A 25,037-nucleotide genomic window follows, 5' to 3' on the forward strand; every position below is an offset into this window, starting at 1 on the left:
GACGCACTACAGAAATAGTTTCTTTACCAGAAGGCTTCAAAGAAAAATGCAATTCATTTAATTTCATAATGAAAAGGGAGAAACAAAAACATAGTGTTCCTAAATTCCTGTTTTAATATAATCTCTATAAAAAAAAAATACATCCAGGAAGTCTGAATCAGTGCCCAAAGTATTCTAATCTGAAATACAGGGAAGCTATTCATTCACCCTCTGCGTTCCCAAATAGCAAACTATTCTACCCTGGATGGTGCACTCTATGGGCCCTGGTCTAAAAGTAGTGCACTACATAAGGAATAGGGTGCCCTTTGGGATATACCCACGATAATATCATCAGAATGGGGATTTTAGAGTAAAAGGGGGGGGGGGGGGGCTTCACTGTTGATGACCTAGGAACAAGGACAAAAAGGTTTTGCAACAGTGTATAGGGGGCACTGTTCAGATGACTAAAATCTGGTTCTCTTGACTCTGCAGATTTTGCTCTTCAATTGAATGCTCTAGTGTCCCAAATGGTTCCCTTTATGATTCACTACTTTTGACCAGGGCCTCATGGTCAGGGGTTAAGTTAACTGGGGGTCGGAGGGAGGGGTGGTGGGGAAGGTTCTAGGGTGGTCCAGGTGACTAACCAAATTAACAGGGGCCCCCTGGGAGGTTAGGTCCCCTAGGCACGTGCCCCGTGTGCCCGGTCGGTAAGTCGGCCATAATTACTACAAGTTTAGATAACTGGCTAGACTAACTAGACTAACTACCAATCTATAAAATGTTATCAGACATGAGGAAACTGCTGGTGCACAGCCATATGTAAACTGCTGATTCACAGCCATATGTAAACTGCTGATTCACAGCCATATGTAAACTGCTGATTCACAGCCATATGTAAACTGCTGATTCACAGCCATATGTAAACTGCTGAGTCACAGCCATATGTAAACTGCTGGTGCACAGCCATATGTAAACTGCTGATGCACAGCCATATGTAAACTGCTTGTTGTGTATTCTACTATCCTAACTACCAGTAAGGCCTTACACCATTTTAACCCAGTCTACCGTTGGGCTCCTGGGGATTTGAACCCAGTCTACCGTTGGGCTCCTGGGGATTTGAACCCAGTCTACCGTTGGGCTCCTGGGGATTTGAACCCAGTCTACCGTTGGGCTCCTGGGGATTTGAACCCAGTCTACCGTTGGGCTCCTGGGGATTTGAACCCAGTCTACCGTTGGGCTCCTGGGGATTTGAACCCAGTCTACGGGCTGCCGTTCAGCTTCTGGGGATTTTTCAAAATCCTAGGCAATTGTGGTAAAGCCGGAGTGGATTGTAATGCGTCAGCCCATAGTGTAAGCACATACCGATTTGCGTTTTCAGGGGCTCCCGAGCGCAAACATGTTGAATATTTTTTGCCAAGTTATCACCAAGTGATAATTTAATAAAACACTCAAATCAAACACAATATGAAATCAGTCAAATACAGCACAACACAAATATTCAAGAAAAACTATTACATTCCTCAATAAGAACCCCAATCAATATTTCGAATTGCCCGAGCGGCGCCAGAACATCTAATTGTAATGTATTTTGTAGTTGGTTCCAGCAATTTAAAACTAAAAGCAGATTTACCCAGTTCTGTGGAAACGAACCAACCTTGTGAACGGGTTTGGTAATTAATCGTTAAGAATCTAAAACAGGGGCTCAATCGCATTAAGGAAAGATAGTCCACTATTCAACAAGGCACACAAGTTCATTGAAATGCAGCCTTCCAAGTGACTACCTCATCAAGCTGGTTGAGAGAATGCCAAGAGTTTACAAAGCTGTCAAGGCAAAGGGTGGCTACTTTGAAGAATCTAAAATGTAAAATATATTTTGATTTGTTTCATACTTTTTTTAGTTACTACATGATTCCATATGTGTCATTTCATAGTGTTGATGTCTTTACTATTTTACAATGTAGAAAATAGTCACAATAAAGAAAAACCCTTGAATGAGGTAGGGGCGAGGAGAGGGACAGAAGCTATACTGTTACACATGACACAAGTAATTTTTCCAACAATTGTTTAGACAGATTATTTAACTTGTATAACAATTCTAGTAGGTCAGAAGTTTACATACTGTGGATGTATTTCAAGGCCTACCTTCAAACTATGTGCCTCTTTACTTGACATCATGGGAAAATCTAAAGAAATCAGCCAAGACCTCAGAAAAATAATTGTAGACCTCCACAAATCTGGTTTATCCTTTGGAGCAATTTCCAAATGCGTGAAGGTACCACGTTCATCTGTACAAACAATAGTACGCAAGTATAAACACCATGGAACCACGCAGCTGTCAAACCGCTCAGGGAGGAGATGTGTTCTGTCTCCTAGAGATGAAAGTACTTCGGTGCGAAAAGTGCAAATCCCAGAAACAGCAGCAAAAGACCTTGTGAAACCCAAAGATTGTGGAAGGCCTCCCATAACATTTGACCCAAGTTCAACAATTTAAAAGAAAGTGCTACAAAATACTAATTGAGTGCATGTAAACTTCTGACCCCACTAGGAATTTGAAGAAAAAGCTGAAATAATTCTCACATTTCACATTAAAATGAAGTGGTGATCCTAACTGACCTAAGACAGGGAATTTTTTACTAGGATTAAATGTCAGGATTTGTGAAAAGCTGAGTTTAAATGTATTTGGCTGAGGAGTATTATTACAGATTGAGTCCATGCAATTTATGTGACTAGTTAATCACATTCTTACACCTTAATTTATTTAGGTTTGCCATAACAGGTTGAATACTTGAAACACCACATTTCAGGTTTTAACGTTGTATTAAATTTGTAAAAAAATTAAAAGATGTATTGTGTGTGTAGGCCAGTGACGATATCAATTTAATCCATTTTAAATTCATGCTACAACAACAAACTGGAGAAAGGGATGTGAATACTTCCTGAAGGCGCTGTATGATAAACTACATCACCATGTTTTTATACATCTTAATACTCATTACCATCTTGTCAATGTTCAGAATACTCTGGAACTTCCCTTGTCTCTCTAATAGGAGATGTGTCAGTAAACCAGATTATTTTAATGAAATGTACATAATTCCTGGGCATGTTTTCTCACATTATGCCACCCAATACTGAGAAAAAAAACCCCAGCCTTTTGTCATTTTAACTTTCATCCCAAAACAAGCACCGATGAAACAAACATACGACAGGCATCAGAAAGTACAAATACATATTTATTCTCAGAAGTTATTGCTGAAGATACAGGTTATAAGGACAGGGATTGGCAAAGTCCTCGAGACGGGATTGTTTGTTGTTTTGGTAAGAGAAGAGTTGACGTACAGATTAAAGGTCAAAATGCTAATTCAAAAGCTGAACAGAAATCAGATTACGACAAAGTCCAACGTTAAGAGAGTAGACTACCATTTAGTTCAGTTGCATCTCTTCTCCTATCGACCTACATGACATAGTTATTAATACGTAAGACTTAGGAACAACAGCTAAATAAAGAACATGTCTGAATATGACAGTACAAAACCCTAGAACATTCCAGCTTCTGCAGAGCGCATTTTTAACCCACCATACATGAAGACAGTCGCAGTCCAGTCCACACACACAAAAAAAACAGTAGTTTGTAGAAACAGAACAATTAGGGATTGGTTGAGTAGTGCTCTTGTGCAGCATTCAGCATGGCTGAATCACAGGCGTTTAGGCTGAAAACATAGGATAACATTATAGTGTTGCTGTACAATCACCACAACCATCAGTAGTAAACTAAAACTTAAGTCTTGACTTAATCATTAGGGCTCGGTTAACTTGATTTGACATATTTAGTTGATAACAATCATTTACTTTAAACTATATTATGAAATATTGTTGAGTGCAAATTGTTCCATTCATAATAATAACTATAGGGTGTATTAAGGGGTTTTGTGTTTAAACAAATATCTGGCTCCTCCCCTCCATGGCAGTCTGGTAGACAGATGGGATAGAGGGCAGTCTGGTAGACAGATGGGATAGAGGGCAGTCTGGTAGACAGATGGGATAGAGGGCAGTCTGGTAGACAGATGGGATAGAGGACCGTCTGGTAGACAGATGGGATAGAGGACCGTCTGGTAGACAGATGGGATAGAGGACCGTCTGGTAGACAGATGGGATAGAGGACCGTCTGGTAGACAGATGGGATAGAGGACCGTCTGGTAGACAGATGGGATAGAGGACCGTCTGGTAGACAGATGGGATAGAGGACCGTCTGGTAGACAGATGGGATAGAGGACCGTCTGGTAGACAGATGGGATAGAGGACCGTCTGGTAGACAGATGGGATAGAGGACCGTCTGGTAGACAGATGGGATAGAGGTGAATAGAGGACAGTAAAGTGTACACTATTCCTCATGCAGTACTGGTCAACGTAGTGCACTACAGAGGGAATAGGGTGCCATTTGGAGCTTCCCCCAGGTCTCTAGGGGACAGTGACATGGAAGGGGGAGCCGGGGACGTGATCTTCGCCCCACTTGACAACCAGGATGTAGTCGCCCTTCTCCTTGAGGATATAGGAGACGTTGTACTGCATGTTACCCATGTGTTTCACCGATACCTCCTCACAGGGGATGTGGGGGCCGTGGACTCCAACCAGCAACATGTTCTTACCTACAGGAAACAGGAAACAGGATTTATTTGTTGATGAACTGATGGATTTGATGGAGCCAATGCATACGCTACCCGGAAGCGATGTACAACGCAACATTGGAATGCTCTACCACGTAGCATTACAGATAAATCACATATGACAACATTACTAACAGAGACCCAGTACAGTAACCACATTCTAACATAAACCTAGTAGCCAAACAAGTCTGACATCTTGTTTCTGTCAGGTTGAGCTTAGCTCCCAGTAAACTGATGTTAACTACTACTAACTAACAATAACAAACACAAATATAATAAGACATTATAATAGATACTGGAATAATAATAAGAAATAATAAATCATTATAATAATGATAATCAATAATAATGATACTGGAATAATAAATGATAATTATAACAATTCTAATGATAATTATAATAGGATTAATAATAACTTCAAGGACCCAACGTCTCTAAGTAATAAAATGTCTCCTTACCAGCCTTGCTGCAGTCGACGGAGAAGCTGGCTCTCTGACCCATGTAGGCCTTGCTGAGGCCTGGGCCACGGGTGGCCACCTTACTGGCGTCAGAGGCAGAACGAGGCAGGGCGCTGTGGGAGTTGGTACTGGATGATTTGGTTACTGACTCCACCATCAGGGAGGACGTCTCACTGGCGTTGCTCACATTCACCAGGCGCTGACCTGAGAGGGGGGGGGGGAAGAGATTGATTCAAATCAATAACTCGGTCTGAAAAGGCACCCTATTCCATATGACCCTGGTATAAAAGTAGTGCACTCCATAGGGAATAGGGTTCTCCTGCAGACCTACCTGTGACTTTGGCCTTGAAGGGGCTGCCAGTGATGTGGTTGGGTCCTCCGTATTTGATGGAAACCAGGTAGTTCCCAGGGGCCATGGGAGTGTACTGGACCTTGTATCCCTCTGAACACTCCTGGCAGTCCATCTTGACCTTGGAGGGGCCCTCAATCGTCACCGCCAGGGCCCCGGGGCCCGCCTTGGTGTTGTTGATGATGAACTCTGACTGCTGGCCTAGAGACAAGACAGAGGAAGAGAGGGTTGAGGTAGGTTTTGGACAGGGGTGGAGCAGAATCCTGCCTGCAGGGGGTTTGAGTATTGGTTAGGTTCAAGGGATTTAAAGGGACGTTACACTCCACAATTAAAGTTCGTCAGGTATTTTCAGAACTCAGGTGGTCTTATGTTAAGAGAAGTCCCAGGCCATCTGTTCAGTAGATCCATGTCCAGATTTGCAGTGATTATTCTTTCCTTTAGGATCTGGAACTACTTGAACCATGTGACAGACTCATCCACACCCATACTCCAATGGTTTAACCTCACCAGCCATGTGACAGACTCATCCACACCCATACTCCAATGGTTTAACCTCACCAGCCATGTGACAGACTCATCCACACCCATACTCCAATGGTTTAACCTCACCAGCCATGTGACAGACTCATCCACACCCATACTCCAATGGTTTAACCTCACCAGCCATGTGACAGACTCATCCACATCCACACTCCAATGGTTTAACCTCACCAGCCATGTGACAGACTCATCCACACCCCAATGATTGAGTGTAGTTGAGAAGGTTTGAAGTTCCTCGGCGTACACATCACGGACACACTGAAATGGTCCACCCACACAGACAGCGTTGTGAACAAGGCTCAGGAGGCTGAAGAAATTCGGCTTGTCACCTAAGACCATCAAACTTTAACAGATGCACAATCGAGAGCATCCTGTCGGGCTGTATCACCGCCTGGTACGGCAACTGCTCCGCCCACAACCGTAAGGCTCTCCAAAGGGTAGTGAGGTCTGCACAACGCATCACCGGGGGCAAACTACCTGCCCTCCAGGACACCTACAGCCCCCAATGTCACAGGAAGACCAAAAAGATAATCAAACACGACAACAACCACCCGAGCCACTGCCTGTTCACCCCGCTATCATCCAGAAGGCGAGGTCAGTACAGGTGCATCAAAGCTGGGACCGAGAGACTGAAAAACAGCTTCTATCTCAAGGCCATCAGACTGTTGAACAGCCACCACTAACATTGAGTGGCTGCTGCCAACACACTGACTCAAATCTAGCCACTTTAATAATGGAAAAATTTATGTAATAAATGTATCACTAGCCACTTTAAACAATGTCACTTGATATGTTTACATATCCTACATTACTCATCTCATATGTATATACTGTATTTTATACCATCTACTGCATCTTGCCTATGCCGTTCGGCCATCGCTCATCCATATATTTATAGGTAGATATTCTTATTCATTCCTTTACACTTGTGTATAAGGTAGTTGTGAAATTGTTAGATTACTTATTTTATAGTACTGCATTGGACATAGAAGCAGAAGCATTTCTCTACACTCACATTAACATCTGCTAACCATGTGTATGTGACCAATACAATTAGATTTAACCTCACCAGCCATGTGACAGAGACATATGTACTGTACTGAGATCAGAAGAGCAGATAAACCTGTCTCTGACCCGTCTGCTCACTAAACATCAAATATATAACTCTGTCAGACACTGATCTACAGTAGTAATGTACACACACACACACACGAGAGAGCGCGCTGCCTGGGCAGAATATACAGATAGTATATACCAGACCTGAATTAAGTAGAATTTGACATATTTGAAATACTTTGCTTGACGTTCCAGAGGAGCTAGGTTTGCACATTTGTGACTATTCTATTGTTTTTATTCTGCAGGTCAACAGCTTAAATTATTTGAGAAGATTCAGAACAGTATTTGAACCCAGGTCTCACCTGCACAGAGCTGGCCTGCTTCCCAAATGGCTTCCTATTCTCTACGCAGTGCACTACTTCTGACCAGAGCCCTATGAGAGGCACTACCTGGTCAAAAGTAGTGCGCTATAAGGACTCTGTATGCGCAAGCAGACTGAATTCTGGGAGATCAGGCCACCATAAAGACGTGATTTATGTTTCCTCCATAAGCCTGTTCTTCTTCACCACCATTCAAAACACTACAGCCCTCGTAAAAAACATTTCAAATGGCACCCTATTCCCTACATAGTACACTACACCGTAGTAGGAAACAGGGTGCCGTGTGGGACATGTCCCACATCTGTCATCCAGACCTCAGGCCTTTCCTACTCCCTAGTTTCATGCTTGTTATAGAAATGGGAGTTTTAAAATGGAGTTGGTTGATATGTTTGAGACATATCTTTAACCTTGAATCATGGCGGTTTAAAAAAAACAGACTCTCTCAGATTCAGTGAATGTATCACTCATATTTTTTCCAATGTCACGGGCTCCGGTCAAAAGTAGTGCACAAAATAGGGACTAGGGTGCCATTTGGGTTGCATCCTCACTGGGCTAGATACAGGAACAGGAAACAGAGAGGATGTTAACAACCCAAACAGCAACACAATGCTGTTGGTAACGTGACTCATCCAGGATGTGATGGTGTGTGTGTGTGGTGTGTGTGGTGTGTGTGGTGTGTGTGTGGTGTGTGTGTGGTGTGTGTGTGGTGTGTGTGTGGTGTGTGGTGTGTGGTGTGTGGTGTGTGTGTAGACAATTAAAAACACGGCTTAGAAACCCCTGACTGACCATGTGAAAGGATCAGATCTACACAGAAATAAAACTGGGTAACCTGATCCAGATCGGACTATTAAAACAAACCAGGAATGGGAGGGGCGAGAGAGAGGGGGGGGGGGGGGGGCGAGAGAGAGAGGGGGGGCGAGAGAGAGGGGGGGGTGGTATAACTAGGGGGTGGACGTATAACTAGGGGGTGGACTAGGGGCAGTTTGAACTGGGGTATAGGGGATATACACCACTTATCATTTAGGTTATACTTAGGGCACGGGGGTTTTCCCTAATTGGTCAGATCTTGTCTAGTACAGATGTTGAGTCCAATATGAAAGACCGGTAAGCTCAACCTGAGAGAAAGTACTGTAGTAGCAGCAACAGTAACCTTTATTTAACTAGGCAAGTCAGTTAAGAACAAATTCTTATTTTCAATTAACAGCCTACCGGGGACCAGTGGGTTAACTGCCCGGTTCAGGGGGAGAAAGACACATTGTTACATTGTCAGCTCGGAGATTCGATCCAGCAACCTTTCGGTTACTACCACCAACAGCAGCAGTCCCATTGCTTCGGAGAAGGAAGAAAGGCTGTGTTAAAGGTTAGAGTAACGTGGTAACAAGGTCACCTGTGGTCCCCCTCTCCAGTCCAGCTCCGTGTGCAGTGACCAGCCCTGCGTCTCCACTCTGACCTGGCTCCCCCACCCGCACCTGGAAGGGGCTCCCGGGGATGTGGCTGCCATTGAACTTCACGTCGATGGAGTGGAGCCCGTTCTCACGCGGAATGAACCTGATAGCATACTTATCTGGAGGGAGAAGGAACGGGTAAACGGTTTAATCAAGAGGGGTTATACAGCTACTGAGCCTTCAGAAACTATTCCCCCTCGACTTACTCCACACACTGGAATCACTGACTGCACCAAGGCTCAAAGAGATATTCAATGTCTGCTTTATTCATTATTGTTACCCATCTACCAATAGGGGCCCTTCGTTGTGAGCCAATGGAAAACCTCCCTGGTCTTTGTGGTTGAATCTGTGTTTGAAATTCACTGCTGGACTGAGGGACCGTACAGATAATTGTATTTGTGGGGTACAGAGATGAGGTAGTCATTCAGAAATCATGTTAAACACTATTATTGCACACAGAGTGAGTCCATACATACATTGTTAAGCACATTTTTACTCCTGAACTTTAGGTTTACCATAACAAAGTAGTTGAATATTTACTTATTAAATTAAGACACTTCACGTTGGTAATTAATTTGCAAACATTTCTAAAAACATAATTCCACTTTGACATTATGGGCAGGCCAGTGTCAACAATCTCAACTTAATTCATTTCAAATTCAGGCTGTAACAAAATGTGGACAAAGTCGGGGGGTGTGAATACTTCCTAAAGGCAGTGTAACCTAACGAGGGCGTGGGGGCACCTCAACCTAACGAGGGCGTGGGGGCACCTCAACCTAACGAGGGCGTGGGGGCACCTCAACCTAACGAGGGCGTGGGGGCACCTCAACCTAACGAGGGCGTGGGGGCACCTCAACCTAACGAGGGCGTGGGGGCACCTCAACCTAACGAGGGCGTGGGGGCACCTCAACCTAACGAGGGCGTGGGGGCACCTCAACCTAACGAGGGCGTGGGGGCACCTCAACCTAACGAGGGCGTGGGGGCACCTCAACCTAACGAGGGCGTGGGGGCACCTCAACCTAACGAGGGCGTGGGGGCACCTCAACCTAACGAGGGCGTGGGGGCACCTCAACCTAACGAGGGCGTGGGGGCACCTCAACCTAACGAGGGCGTGGGGGCACCTCAACCTAACGAGGGCGTGGGGGCACCTCAACCTAACGAGGGCGTGGGGGCACCTCAACCTAACGAGGGCGTGGGGGCACCTCAACCTAACGAGGGCGTGGGGGCACCTCAACCTAACGAGGGCGTGGGGGCACCTCAACCTAACGAGGGCGTGGGGGCACCTCAACCTAACGAGGGCGTGGGGGCACCTCAACCTAACGAGGGCGTGGGGGCACCTCAACCTAACGAGGGCGTGGGGGCACCTCAACAGCTGTACACGCAACCTAACGAGGGCACCTCAACAACTGTACACGCAACCTAACGGGGCGTGGGGGCACCTCAACAGCCGTACACGCAACCTAACGAGGGCACCTCAACAGCCGTACACGCAACCTAACGGGGCGTGGGGGCACCTCAACAGCTGTACACGCAACCTAACGAGGGCACCTCAACAACTGTACACGCAACCTAACGGGGCGTGGGGGCACCTCAACAGCTGTACACGCAACCTAACGAGGGCACCTCAACAGCTGTACACGCAACCTAACGAGGGCACCTCAACAGCTGTACACGCAACCTAACGAGGGCACCTCAACAGCTGTACACGCAACCTAACGAGGGCGTGGGGGCACCTCAACAGCTGTACACGCAACCTAACGAGCGATGTCCTAAACTGGGTGGAAAAGTCATGAGGTGTAGAGTGTAGAGTGATGAAGTAGTTCAAACGAGCCATCAGAGTAGAGACACCGGGGGGAACGCCTCGGCAGACACCGGGGGGAACGCCTCGGCAGACACCGGGGGGAACACATTTAGACCGTCCCCTTGGGAAGCCTCACCTTGCTCTAGCTGAGACACAGCACATTCCTCCAGAGCTCCGGAGGGTGAGTGGGCCTTGGCATCGATGGTTCCCTTGGCACCGTTCAGATGTACCGCAAAGGATGCTGGGTGGTTTACCTTGAGGCCAGACTCCTGGAGGCAGCCAATCAACAGGTTAGTGAAGCCCCTCCCAAATGCTCTACACACCCAGTCAGAGGGAGTGTCCCATGGAGAACCAATTATCAGCGCTGGTCTGATTGGTCAGCCAAGGCTGTGGCTTGCATTGCCACTTCAGAGCCAAGAATACATGCCCATTATAATTGTATACAACACTGTGGTTACCATTTTATAAAAAAAATCAAGGTACTCCCCACGTCGGAGACAATCAGCCCGAGTTCTCCTGCTGCACAGAATCTACAAATCACCTTGTTCAGGCTGACCCTCTCGGGTGGGGAGACTTGCATCATAACAATATAGAACAAAGAATACCACCTTTGTATTTGCCCTGCGCTCAGCTTGGACCAGCTAATGCCTAGAGAGGTAGACCTGAGCCCAATTAGGTAGGCTACTATAGACATGACAGGTCTATAGGGTCAGGGGATATCAGGGGCAGGACAGGGAACTACAGGGGATAGAACTAAAATCTAGTTACTAGAAAGGTTGTAGAAGACTAAACCAGGTCAGACCGAGGGGGGGGGCTTCCTCTCTCTGCATTAGCCAACCAAGCAGCGAGCCAGAATGATGTTGATGCTGTTAAAAGCCTTTAACTGAAACACAAGAGAAACACCAGAGTCCCACACCAGTTTGAAGGATGTCCCGCAGCTATTTCACAACATAATTAAGCTCACACTTCATTTGGATAGTTCCCAATAGATGGTACAGAGATCCTGCAGCTAATAGTCCCCACCTAGTAAGCCAAACTGTCGTCTATCAAAATCAAGTGTAAAATAATTTTGGATTTATCTTGTGTGTGTGTGTGTGTGTGTACTCTAACGCTGTGTGTGAGTACATGGGGTATGTATGCGTTTAACCTTGTATGTATAAAGAGCACCTGGTAGCTGTAACAGGAAGTTCAATATAAAAAAAAAAAAAACGGTTTAAGTGCTATTGTTGATCATTTGGAGTCAACGGGTCCAGTCCATCGTCGTCACGTGAACCTATTTCATACGTCTTCATCACCCGGCTGAGACCTTAGCAGAGCCAGAAAGATACTCCCTGATAGATCTGGAACACAGCGTAGCTATGATGCATTTAGGAACATACAGTAATGATTCATTCCCCTTTTTAAAAGCCGTTATCCAATCTGATTGAAGATATTACAGCCGACGGGCTGACCACTACCATTATAATCTCTATTTCATCTATTTTAAGTTGATGTAACAGTTCTAGTTCCAATGCTAGATAAAGAGATTTGTACAAGGGACGTGTGGTAATGTTGAAAGGGGATAGATGTGTTGTGGATCTCACTAATGAATCCGTGTTAAACGCTTAACTAAATAGCTGCGGACATGGTGCAGGTGTGGGGGTGTTTCCTTGTGTCTCACCTGAAGACTAGCAACAGTGAGACGGCGGGCGTCGTCCGTAGGCGCCACGACAGGCACAAGGTACGGGCTGTCTGGGATGTGCTCCTCGTTGAACTTCACTGACACCTCGTAGTCACCTGTGGAGAAAGATGTATGTTGACAAATCATTCTGGTACTGTACCATGGCAGTCTGTAATCAGAGAGAGGTCAGAGACCTGGCCGTGTGGTGCCAGGACAACAACAACCTCTCCCTCAACGTGATCAAGACAAAGGAGATGATTGTGGACTACAGGAAAAGGAGGACCGAGCCACGCCCCCATTCTCATCGACGGGGCTGCAGTGGAGCAGGTCGAGAGTTTCAAGTTCCTCTGTGTCCACATCACCAACAAACTAACATGGTCCAAACACACCAAGACAGTTGTCAGGAGACTGAACAGATTTGTATTCGGCGCATGTTGTCAGACACACGTGGGTCTCTATAGACGATTCTCTTCCTCAATAGCGTGCAGTGAATTCTACTACATGAAAAGCTGAAACGAGTATAACATCCTGGCATTTAAAGCATTCTCAATTTTAAATTCACATACTATAAAATCAGTATCTATTCACATATCCAAAATGCTTACTATTTAAAACGCAAGCACAGGTTCACAGCCAGGCACACCGATACCTTGACCAATTCAACCTTCAGACACGCAGTGAAACATGACCTAAATATACAGTAAAACATTGAGCATACAAAAACAGATTGGAACATTTTAAACTATACGTTGGACAGATAGTTGACACAAGTGACCAGGTGCTGTGTCCCCTACCAGGCTCCTGAGCTACGTAGGACACCTCACAGGATCCATCCTTCCTGTCTTCAAAGGAGATCTCAGCTCTGCTGGGCCCCTCTACAGCGACGGACAGACCACCGGCACCAGCCTCCCGTGTCCAGATACTGAACTCAGCTTGGAGGAGGAGGAGACCCGTATAAATATTATAGAGTAACATTTTCCCCCATATGGAGAGAGATGTGATGAAGGTATATAGAGGGATCTGGGAGACAGATGGAGATATATCAACAGATGCCTCTACCTGGTACTCCACACTCGGCCTTCTCCAGGCCTGGTCCACCGGCCCTGACCTTCCCAGCCCCTCCCTCTCCCAGGGGCCCCACAGTGAACTGGAAGGGGCTCCCTGGAATGTGCTGGTCCCTGTATTTCACATCCACCGTGTGAATTCCCATCTCATGGGGAACGAAGCGTACGCAGTAGGTGCTGGGCCCCACCGCCTCCATGTCTGCCTTCTCTGTGGCGCCAGAGGGACTGGTTACCTGGGCTGACACGTCATGGATGTCGATCTCTGACAGGAGAGGTAGAGGAGGACAAGAGGAGAGGGGCAGAGAAGGGAGGTGTTAGTCCACAGCAGAAAGAGCAGGAGAGTCTCCCAGTTTCTCAGTCCCTCTCCTCCCTCCAGAAAGCCAGGTAATGTTGATATTTAACTTTTAAAAGCAGAACATAAAAGAAACCAAAACATGCATCTTTACATACAACGGAATAATCTTAAAGACTCTTGGTGCATGTGAAGGCACGAGCACACACACACACACTTGTGACATGCTGTGATTGAGTGCATTCATGCTGCCAACCTCGCCATCCGAAAGCCCAGTGCTATCAACGCACCCTCCAGCCCTGTGGGCCTCGCCAGGGGGGTAGCAGCACTCCACATGCCCACCGCCCTGCACCGTACCAAAGTAGTAGCAGTAGAGTCCCTGCCTAGAACCAGGGTAACACCAGAGGTCCTCCACATGCCCGGGGCCCTGCCCAGTACCAGACCAGACAGCCTGGACACCACCCTGCCTCTAGGGGACCCATGGGACCCTCCACGGCTCCCCAGCCACACAGAGCAGTGGGAGCGACATATAGGAGATACACCATAGAGGATTTCCTGGGATAGAGCCAGAAGGAACCACGTCACTATAGAAGAGAAACAGAGACAGGGAGAAACAGAGACAGGGAGAAACAGAGACAGGGAGAAACAGAGACAGGGAGAAACAGAGACAGGGAGAAACAGAGACAGGGAGAAACAGAGACAGGGAGAAACAGAGACAGGGAGAAACAGAGACAGGGAGAAACAGAGACAGGGAGAAACAGAGACAGGGAGAAACAGAGACAGGGAGAAACAGAGACAGGGAGAAACAGAGACAGGGAGAAACAGAGACAGGGAGAAACAGAGACAGGGAGAAACAGAGACAGGGAGAAACAGAGAGGGATAGAGAAATCAGGGCTGGAAAGAGAGAGGCCCAGGTACAGGAAATGGCAACAGGAAAACAGGAAATACAAAAGTAGATGAAATAGCAAAGTAGGATAAAGAAACCTCAGAACCCATGTAGAATAGGGACATCAGTAGTACAGGGAACCCAGTGAAACCCCCCACCCCTTAAAAATAACACTGTTGGTTCAGTCCACACCCAGAGTATGACATCAGCACACCGCTCCAGTGAACGGGCCTCCACGATATAGGGAACATCTAGCCCATCCTACTTCCTTAGGATAGCCAACAGTAAATCCTCTACAGTCCAATACTCATTGTACAGCGTTGGCCAACCCTCCATCTGCATGGCCTATACAAACATGGATGGGCGTGTGGCCTCAGAGCCACAATTAGAGAGGGAACAGAGGGAGCTGGCAGGCACTCGATGAGCTGTTCTAACTTGGCTGCCAAGTGACACGTCTTCTGAACAAGAAACGTTTTTCCCAGAGGTCTGTGTGTTTCATGAATAAACTCGAAAGAGACGTTTCTTTCTACGGTACTATGGGGAGATTAGACGTAATGTGTGTACTTGTAGCCATAGCCTAATATTTCTGTCCATGTGGTTTCAGTTATAGCAGACAAACTTTGTCCAAAGTCCTTGGCTACCTCGGCATGAGGCTGAACAGCCAACAAGCTTTGTCGTCAACATACACAGTAACCTTAAATCAGCTTGGCAAATTAGGTTAATTTAAACCTTTAAAATTACACAAAGAAGAATACTCGTCTCAACATCAATATATGGCTGTCAAATTCCAGTCTATGGCCCCCCAGATAGAACGCCCCATTTCAGAAACGTACTTTCGGCACACATCTGTACTCATTCATACCTGAATTGAACACTCTTCCCAGAGTCAATCGAGGGGCGAAGGTATAGAGGGGCAGGGCGAACGTGTAGAGGGGGGCTGGGCGAACGTACAGAGGGGCGAAGGTATAGAGACCCCGTATAGAGGGCCTGGGCGAAGGTACAGAGGGGCGAAGGTATAGAGACCCCGTATGGAGGGCCTGGGCGAACGTACAGAGGGGCGAAGGTATAGAGACCCCGTATAGAGGGCCTGGGCGAAGGTACAGAGGGGCGAAGGTATAGAGACCCCGTATGGAGGGCCTGGGCGAACGTACAGAGGGGCGAAGGTATAGAGACCCCGTATAGAGGGCCTGGGCGAACGTACAGAGGGGCGAAGGTATAGAGACCCCGTATAGAGGGCCTGGGCGACTAGCAAACTGCTCCGAACATAAGAAATTAATCACTTTGGTGGACCAAATGTCACTGAAATGGTTTAATATAAAATGTATCTTGCCGGTCATTGAATGAATCAAATTAAAGGCCTATTATAATAAACAGGCTGGTAATATATATAATATATAAATAAATACACAGGTTGATAATACATTCTATAGGTGTTCTTACCTGGTATCTTGAGGTTGAGGTCACAGACACTACCGACAGTGGCGATGGAAGCAGCCTTCTGTCTCCTGGTGACGCTCTCTCTGATACGGCCCTCACCTGTCACCTTCACCGTGAACGGGCTGCCTGTGGCGACGAACAGGGTCAAGGGTCACTATCACTTCATTTTAGAAGAAATGAATCAAATGAACATTATACCATTTTAAAAAATGAGATGACTGACGATTCACAACTACAAGCTCTGCTGCAACACCAGAGGGGTATCTTAGATACGAAGGACGTTACATCTACTCAGGGTTTTCTAAAGGAGGAAGTTGTCACAAATTCAGAAGGCTGTGGTAGAAAACAGGCTTTTAGAAGTACCAGGATGGAGACCAGGCAGTAATCTAGTGGAGTTATATTTAACTCTAATACCACCGAGTTGTTGAATACTTGGTTTTAATTGGTTCGAAGGGCATTCTAGAAATACAGGTGTGCCAAGCTTGTAGCGTCGTACCCAAGAAGACTCAAAGCCGTATTCGCTGCCAAAGGTGCTTCAACAAAGTACCGAGTAAAGGGTCTGAATACTTATGTAAATTATATTTATTTTTAATAAAATTAGAAAACAATTCTAAAAACCTCTTTTTGCTTTGTCATTATGGGGAATTGTGTGTAGATTGATGAGAATTGAAGGCATTTAGCTCATCTGGTAGGCTCGTGTCACTGGGCAGCTCGCGGCTGGGTTACCCTTTGTAATCCGTGATCGATGTGGCAGGATGTCAGAGCCGGCGTAGTAGGATTCAATCTCAGTCCTGCTTTGCCTGTTTGGCGGCTCGGACGTCGTAGTGGGATGTCATATAAACATCCAGATTAGAGTGCCGCTCCTTGAACGCGGCAGCTCTTTAGCTCAGTGCGGATGTTGCCTGTAATCCATGGCTTCTGATTTGGGTTATGTACGTACGGTCAACTGTGGGGACGATTTTGTCAACGTACTTAAAGAAGCCGATGACTGATGTCGTTAACTGCTTAATTCCATTGGATTATTCCAGAACATACCCCAGTCTGTGCTAGGGGAAACAGTCCTGTAGATTAGCATTCACTTCATTGGACCACTTCTGTATTAAGTAGGGTCACTGGTACTTCCCGTTTGAGTTTTTGCTTGTAAGCGGAAATCAGGAGGATCGAGTTACGGTCAGATTTGCCAAATGGAGGGTGAGCTTTGTATGCGTCTCTGTGTGTGGAGTAAAGGTGGTATAGAGTTTGTTCTCCCTCTGGTTGCACATTTAACACGCTGGTAGAAATGAGGTGAAACGGATCAGTTTCCCTGCATTAAAATCAATGGCCACTAGGGGCGCCGCCTCTGGATGAGCATTTTCCTGTTTGCTTTATGGTCGTATACAGCTGGTTGAGTGCCGTCTTAGGGCCAGCATCAGTTTGTGGTGGTAAATAGTATGCCCCCCCCCATTGAGTTAGCCTGCTGCAGAGCAGGTTGGTGCTAAAGGATTCATTGTCAGAAATGTACCTAGCTAAAAGGTGAGCCACATTCCTATGACCAGTTATCCCGAGTTACACCCCAAAGTTACCTCGTTAACCCTGATCATTTTGGTATAAAGGAGCGTCTGGTACAATAACAGAGCTGTACGTAGACTCACCTGGCACGTGTTGGTCAGCGAAGCGTACGGAGACGATGTAGGAGCCTGGTTCTGACGGGCAGTAGGAGACGACACATGTCCCATCCTCCACGTCCTGGGTCTGGATGTCCACCTTACTGGGCCCCTCAACAGATAGGGCCAGACCACCGTAACCTGGGTGACAACAGAGTAGACAACAGTCAGACCCTGGATAGACAGGATCAGACCCCTGTAGCCTACAACAATACCAGTCAGACAGACAGTTCTGGGAGTGAGACTGAGCAATGTGTTGCCAAGTGGCGCAGCGGTTGTGATGCTGTGCCTTAGACCATGGTTCGATTCCGGGCCGTATCACAACCGGCCGTGATTGGGAGTCCCATAGCACGGTGTACAAATGGCTCAGCATCGTCCGGGTTTGGCCGTCATTGTAAATAAGAATTTGTTCAGACTTTAGTTAAATAAAAGGTTGAAAAACATTTTCTTTAGAAGCATTCAGCAGTCCGTTTAGGAAACCATTGGGACCATTTGACCAAATCAAAAGATGCTTTCTAGCCAACCATGACGCTGGAGATGGACTGACAAATCCAGACGTAAAAGCCACAATATCGCATTCACATTATACAGCCAACGAACACTAAACTTAATAACACAATCACATCTCTGGTTTCCAGAAAGAATAGTTTTGGGTTTGCCCTAATGCAGTGTTGAAGGTTAAATAACCCCATTATGGTTCATTCTCTTCCTGTATATCTGTAGGCCTGTTCCATACCCAGTCTGATTGGAGGCCCTACTATTCTACCCAGGCCCAGAGACCCATGAACCAGGCCCGTAAGAACGTGAGACTAATTAGTGACACTAATTCCAAAATCAACCCCCATGGCCTCTTAAAGCAACCATGCCAATAGGAGACTAATTATTTTAGGTGGAGGGGGGGGGGTAGTAGTAACAGAGTTTGGCAGGGTGACCCTGGGCCGTTGTAATACCTACAACCAGTTATAGGGTACTATTCAAGACACTCACCTGCTTCTCGTGTGTCGACCACAAAGTCAGACATGTCGAAGGTGTGTCCCTCGACCAGCCCCTGCCCGTACACCTTGACCTTGGAGGCGTCGCCGATCTCAGATTGCACAACCATGATTGTGATGGGGCTGTTGGGAACATGGCAGCCATTCTTCTTGATGCTCACCACGTGCTCCCCAACCTCCCTCGGGATGAAGGAAATACCTGGGGAGAGAGAGAGAGAAAAGGGGGGGAAGAATAGATGGGACAAAGGGAGAGAGAAAAGGGAGGAAGAATAGATGAGACAAAGGGGAGGGGAGAGAGAGAGAGAGAAAAGGGGAGGAAGGGTAGATGGGACAGAAAGAGGGGCAGGGAGAGAGAGAAAAGGGGAAGAAGGGTAGATGGGACAGAAAGAGGGGCAGGGAGAGAGAGAAAAGGGGGAGGAAGGGTAGATGGGACAGAAAGAGGGGCAGGGAGAGAGAGAAAAGGGGAAGAAGGGTAGATGGGACAGAAAGAGGGGCAGGGAGAGAGAGAAAAGGGGAAGAAGGGTAGATGGGACAGAAAGAGGGGCAGGGAGAGAGATACAGAGAAAAGGGGAGGATGGGTAGATGGGAGAGAGGGCAGGGAGAGAGAGTTAGAGGCCCTGCTAAACTATTTTAATCTAGACATAGATTAATTAATTATAGGTCAGACATAAATCCAGTGCAGTCAGCTGTAAGTGACCCTACTCATACATGGTGTATACCATCACATACATCACCTGTCTCGATACTCCCAAACAAATGTAATTCCTCAAGAAAACTCCCAGCCCTTCAGTCAGTTGAGTCAGTGGGTAAACAGACCAACAGTTCACCCACCTTCGGTGTAAAAATGCATTGAAAGTATAGGGAGCGCTACCGTCACGTCGCGGCCGGCCAACAGTTATTCCACACATTTGTTTACCGCTGAAGAATAATAATCTAGACTGTACCGGTTAAAGCTGATTCCCAGGACACACAGCCCTGTCACAGGGGGAGTAGACATACTTCACAAGATGGATGGTTGTTGGGTCAGGTCTTACCGACGTGGTTGTTGGGTCAGGTCTTACCGACGTGGTTGTTGGGTCAGGTCTTACCGACGTGGTTGCTGGGTCAGGGTCAAGTCTTACCGACAGGGTTGTTGGGTCAGGGTCAAGTCTTACCGACGGGGTTGTTGGGTCAGGTCTTACCGACGTGGTTGTTGGGTCAGGGTCAAGTCTTACCGATGTGGTTGTTGGGTCAGGTCTTACCGATGTGGTTGTTGGGTCAGGGTCAAGTCTTACCGACGGGGTTGTTGGGTCAGGGTCAAGTCTTACCGATGTGGTTGTTGGGCTGTCTCTTGAGCAGACAGGGTTCGTCGCGGCCAGAGGGGGCTTTGATGCTGGCGGTAAGTAGAGACAGGTCCGTTTCTGTAATGTCCAGGGAGAAGTCAGCTGCAGAACCCAACTTCAACTGGGAACAACGTTTCTCCTCTGCAAAGAGACACAGACAGGGGTTAGTGAGTCACATTGACCATTCAGGATGAGAGACTTAGAGAAACACTTCTCAGGTCAGGGATAGGTGTTTTATTGATTACATTTACTGGCAGAACGTTAAAAAGTTAATATAAATAACGATCTGGTGTCATTGGTAGAAAATCAGAGAATGGAGTGAAAGTGCACTATAAGCACAACACTGTGAGAGTCCGGTATGCCAATAAGTCCTGCTCAAAACAGCAGAGAAACAGGACTGTCAAACCTACAGCTCCTAGTCTTTTAAACAACTACTCAAAGACGCCCTCTGGTGGTCAAACAAGCATTAACGGCAACGATGACTGAGTGTAATACTATGACGTCATGCACACCAACGTGCAGTACCGCGGCATACCACAAGCTGAACCACTGACCATGTGCTTTTCTCAGAGAGTGTGAGTGTACTGTTAGTCTTTTCATTGCAGGGCACTGGTATGTTGTAGAGAGAGACAGAGAGAGACAGAGACAGAGACAGAGACAGAGAGAGACAGAGACAGAGACAGAGAGAGACAGAGACAGAGACAGAGACAGAGACAGACAGAGACAGAGAGAGACAGAGACAGACAGAGACAGAGACAGAGAGAGACAGAGACAGACAGAGACAGAGACAGAGAGAGACAGAGAGACACAGAGAGACACAGAGAGACACAGAGAGACACAGAGAGACACAGAGAGACACAGAGAGACACAGAGAGACACAGAGAGACACAGAGAGACACAGAGAGACACAGAGAGACACAGAGAGACAGAGAGACAGAGAGACAGAGAGACAGAGAGACAGAGAGACAGAGAGACAGAGAGACAGAGAGACAGAGAGACAGAGAGACAGAGAGACAGAGAGACAGAGAGACAGAGAGACAGAGAGACAGAGAGACAGAGAGACAGAGAGACAGAGAGACAGAGAGACAGAGAGAGACAGAGAGAGACAGAGAGAGACAGAGAGAGACAGAGAGAGACAGAGAGAGACAGAGAGAGACAGAGAGAGACAGAGAGAGACAGAGAGAGACAGAGAGAGACAGAGAGAGACAGAGAGAGACAGACAGTGTGTTATCTGTGATCCTAGCGTTGTGTGTGTGTGTCTCTTACCAGTGATCCTAGCGTTGAAGGGGCTGCCAGCGATGTGCTTGTCGTTGTATCTGACCAGGATATGGTAGTCTCCAGGGAGAACAGGTAGGTAGGTCACTGTGCACGTACCATCTTTATTATCCACACAGGTGATATCTGCCTTGGAAGGACCCTCGATGGCCAAGTCCAAACCTCCTGGAGACCAGTCAGAAACAGTCAACGGGGATCAGATGGTTCCTCTAACACTTCATAAGGATGTTCCAGACAGCCATCTACCAGTCTAGTCATCATTTACAGTAAACCATGAAAGTCTCTGCTATCCTACGCATTTCAATTCCCCCTCAGAGCAAACCATGTCTCCTCTGTACGTACCCTCGGCAGCGCCCTCTGTGTAGATGGTGAACATGGCTGTCTTGTTGGCGACGCCGTAGACCAGACCGGGACCGGAGGCAGTCACATTGGCACTGTTGGCGTTGTTCACATAGAACTGCAGAGGAGACTCTGAAGAGACAACGACAACGTCATCAACCTGAGACGATAAACACTATGTAGGGCTAGGAGTTGTCCTTGATCAGACAGAACTCCTGGTCCTATAACACGTGGTGGTTGTCTATGAGTACTGTGTCTGAGCATCAGAACTCATGGTACGCTGATTCAGAGCTCTCGTCTGTATTACAACAAATATCCATCCAGGTTGGACAGCAGAGATCAGGTGTCGATCACCCCCCCCCCCCCCCCCCCCCCCCGTACCCCCACACTAACCCTCCATTCCCCACACCGTAGCCCCCACACTAACCCTCCATTCCTCACACCGTAGCCCCCACACTAACCCTCCATTCCTCACACCGTAGCCCCCACACTAACCCTCCATTCCTCACACCGTACCCCCACACTAACCCTCCATTCCTCACACCGTACCCCCACAGTAGCCCTCCATTCCTCACACCGTGCCCCCACACCGTAGCCCCCACACTAATCCTCCATTCCTCACACCGTAGCCCCCACACTAACCCTCCATTCCTCACACCGTACCCCCACACTAACCCTCCATTCCTCACACCGTACCCCCACACTAACCCTCCATTCCTCACACCGTACCCCCACACTAACCCTCCATTCCTCACACCGTACCCCCACACTAACCCTCCATTCCTCACACCGTACCCCCACAGTAGCCCTCCAAGGGTCCCAGGGAGGGATCGACACATTCTCCTGATATCACCAGGAGAGGTCTTTCATCACCAACTATCAAGCATCATCTCAACAGGTCTGAGCTTAAAACAGAATCTCGCAGAAAGGAGGATCTTTTCAACTGAGCGATTCTCCCCACCCCCCTCCCTCTGCCTCTCTCCCCACCCCCCTCCCTCTGCCTCTCCCCCTCCGCCTCTCCCGCTCCCTCCCTCCGCCTCTCCCCCTCCCTCCCTCCGCCTCTCCCCCCACCCCCCTCCCTCTGCCTCTCCCCCTCCGCCTCTCCCGCTCCCTCCCTCCGCCTCTCCCCCTCCCTCCCTCCGCCTCTCCCCCCTCCCTCCCTCCGCCTCTCCCCCCCTCCGCCTCTCCCCCTCCGCCTCTCCCTGGTATGTCCTGTTCATGACGTCAACACACAGGAATCCTGACAGGATATTCATCACTCCTCTGTGCCCTGTGTGGTTTGTGTGAGATCTGTGTTCCTGCATTGGAGATATTTGCCTTTGTTCCACAGCCTGCTATTCTACCAGCAAAACAAACAAGTAAACACCTGAAAGTGCACGTGGTGTGCGCGTGCACGTTGCGTGTCCGTGCGTGTGGTGTGTGCTGACCTGGAATGTGCGTTCCGTTGTACTTGATGTGCATCTCGTGTAGACCGGCCTCAGTGGGGGCAAACTTCACTGTGACTGTCCCGTCCTTGTTGTCCATGATCTCCGGCTGAGCAGTCTTCCCCGACGGCATGTGGACCTCACCTAGAGAGAGAGAGAGAACGTAGGCTACTAAGAGAAGAGTTACACTGCCCTACCAATCGACAGCTCACCCCACACTGCCCTACAAATCGACAGCTCACTCCACACTGCCCTACCAATCGACAGGTCACGGTGTGCCAAGAAGCTTCTCATTCCTATGTGTTTAGTTAACTTCTTTGAGACTGGGGGGGCAGTAATGAGTAGCTTGGATGAATAAGGTGTCCAGAGTAAACTACCTGCTACTCAGCCATAAAAACTAGAATATGCATATTATTAGTATATGCGGATAGAAAACACTCTGCAGGTTTTAAAACTGTTTGAATGATGTCTGAGTATAACAGAACTCATATGGCAGGCGAAAACCTGAGAAAATCCAACCAGGAAGTGGTAAATCTGAGGTTTGTAGTTTTTCAACTCACGCCCTACTGAAGATAGTAAGTGGGATATTGGTCATATTGCACTAAGGCTTCCACTAGATGTCAGTCTTTAGAACCTTGTTTGATGCTTCTACTGTGAAGTGGGGGCTCATACGGGATGTTTGAGCCAGGTGTCTGACAGAGTGCCAAGAGCTCGTGACGAGCGCTCGCGTTCCATTGCTCTCATACAGACAAAGGAATTGTCCGGTTGGAACATTATTGAAGATTTATGATAAAAACATCCTAAAGATTGATTCGATACTTTGTTTGACATGTTTCTACGAACTGTAATATAACTTTCTGAACTTTCGCATGGACTCGCCGGCGCATCGTGATTTTGGATTGTGTATTAAAAACGCACAAACATCAAGGAGGTATGACAAATGAGGGACTTTATCGAACAAAGCAAACATTTATTGTGGAACTGGGATTCCTGGGAGTGCATTCTGATGAAGATCATAGGTAAGTGAATATTTATAATGCCATTTCTGACTTCTGTTGACTCCACAACATGGCAGATATTTTTTGGGCTGTTTTGTTGTCTAAAGGCTGTACTCAGATTATTGCATGGTTTGCTTTTTTGAAATCTGACACAGCGGTTGCATTAAGGAGAAGTGTATCTAAAGTTCCATGTATAATAGTTGTATTTTCATCAACATTTATTATGAGTATTTCTGTGAATTCATGTGGCTCTCTGCAAAATCACTGCATGTTTTTGGAACTACTGAACTTGCCAATGTAAACTCAGATTTTTTTTATATAAATATGAAATTTATCAAACAAAACATACATGTGTTGTGTAACATGAAGTCCTATGAGTGTCATCTGATGAAGATCAAAGGTTAGTGATTAATTCTCTATTCCTGCTTTTTGTGAGTCCTCTCTTTGGCTGGAAAAATAGCTGTGTTTCTATGACTTGGCTCTGACCAAACAATCGTTTGTGGTGCTTTCGGCGTAAAGCCTATTTGAAATCGGACACCGTGGCTGGATTTACAATAAGTTTGTCTTTAAAATGGTGTAAAATACTTGATTTCTTGAGGAATTTTAAGATTTGTTTTGAATTTGGCGCTCTGCACTTTCACTGGCTGTTGAGGTGGGACGCTACCGTCCCGAATATCCCAGAGAGGTTAATGAGGAGACAGGCCTCCTCTCCATCCTATCTTACAGGACAGATATGCCTGTCAATGACTCACCTATGATATGGCCCTTGATCTGTTACTGCAGTGGTCAGTGTCTCACCTCTTAACTCTCCCTCAACAGGAAGTTACATAGTTATTGTTCAGCATCTCACCTGTGATCTCTCCCTCAACAGGAAGTTACATAGTTATTGTTCAGCATCTCACCTGTGATCTCTCCCTCAACAGGAAGTTACATAGTTATTGTTCAGTATCTCACCTGTGATCTCTCCCTCAACAGGAAGTTACATAGTTATTGTTCAGTATCTCACCTGTGATCTCTCCCTCAACAGGAAGTTACA

The 25,037-nt window shown here is 47.1% G+C and overlaps 1 protein-coding gene across 2 annotated transcripts in view; it reads right to left on the reverse strand.

Moving 5' to 3' along the window:
• Positions 1 to 3,191: 3,191 nt before the first annotated feature.
• The window catches only part of flnba (filamin B a), a 97,856-nt gene continuing 76,010 nt past the window's right edge, over positions 3,192 to 25,037 (reverse strand). Inside the window, exons 32-46 of one of the 2 annotated variants that reach the window (XM_036984305.2) lie at positions 23,007 to 23,147; positions 21,583 to 21,711; positions 21,232 to 21,405; positions 19,951 to 20,106; positions 18,639 to 18,842; positions 17,640 to 17,792; positions 16,012 to 16,134; positions 13,389 to 13,655; positions 13,124 to 13,261; positions 12,330 to 12,445; positions 10,806 to 10,938; positions 8,811 to 8,987; positions 5,430 to 5,648; positions 5,099 to 5,302; positions 3,192 to 4,622 (exon numbers count right to left, since the gene is read on the reverse strand). In XM_036984305.2, coding sequence (XP_036840200.2) covers positions 4,435 to 4,622; positions 5,099 to 5,302; positions 5,430 to 5,648; positions 8,811 to 8,987; positions 10,806 to 10,938; positions 12,330 to 12,445; positions 13,124 to 13,261; positions 13,389 to 13,655; positions 16,012 to 16,134; positions 17,640 to 17,792; positions 18,639 to 18,842; positions 19,951 to 20,106; positions 21,232 to 21,405; positions 21,583 to 21,711; positions 23,007 to 23,147 — 2,522 coding nt within the window. In that variant the 3' untranslated portion in view covers positions 3,192 to 4,434. Of the gene's footprint in view, positions 4,623 to 5,098; positions 5,303 to 5,429; positions 5,649 to 8,810; positions 8,988 to 10,805; positions 10,939 to 12,329; positions 12,446 to 13,123; positions 13,262 to 13,388; positions 13,656 to 16,011; positions 16,135 to 17,639; positions 17,793 to 18,638; positions 18,843 to 19,857; positions 20,107 to 21,231; positions 21,406 to 21,582; positions 21,712 to 23,006; positions 23,148 to 25,037 lie in introns of those variants that run through there. The other variant, XR_016497466.1, reaches the window with a different exon arrangement.

Source organism: Oncorhynchus mykiss, chromosome 7 (genome assembly GCF_057628025.1).
Source record: "Oncorhynchus mykiss isolate SJ-2025 chromosome 7, ASM5762802v1, whole genome shotgun sequence".
NCBI lineage: Eukaryota > Metazoa > Chordata > Actinopteri > Salmoniformes > Salmonidae > Oncorhynchus > Oncorhynchus mykiss.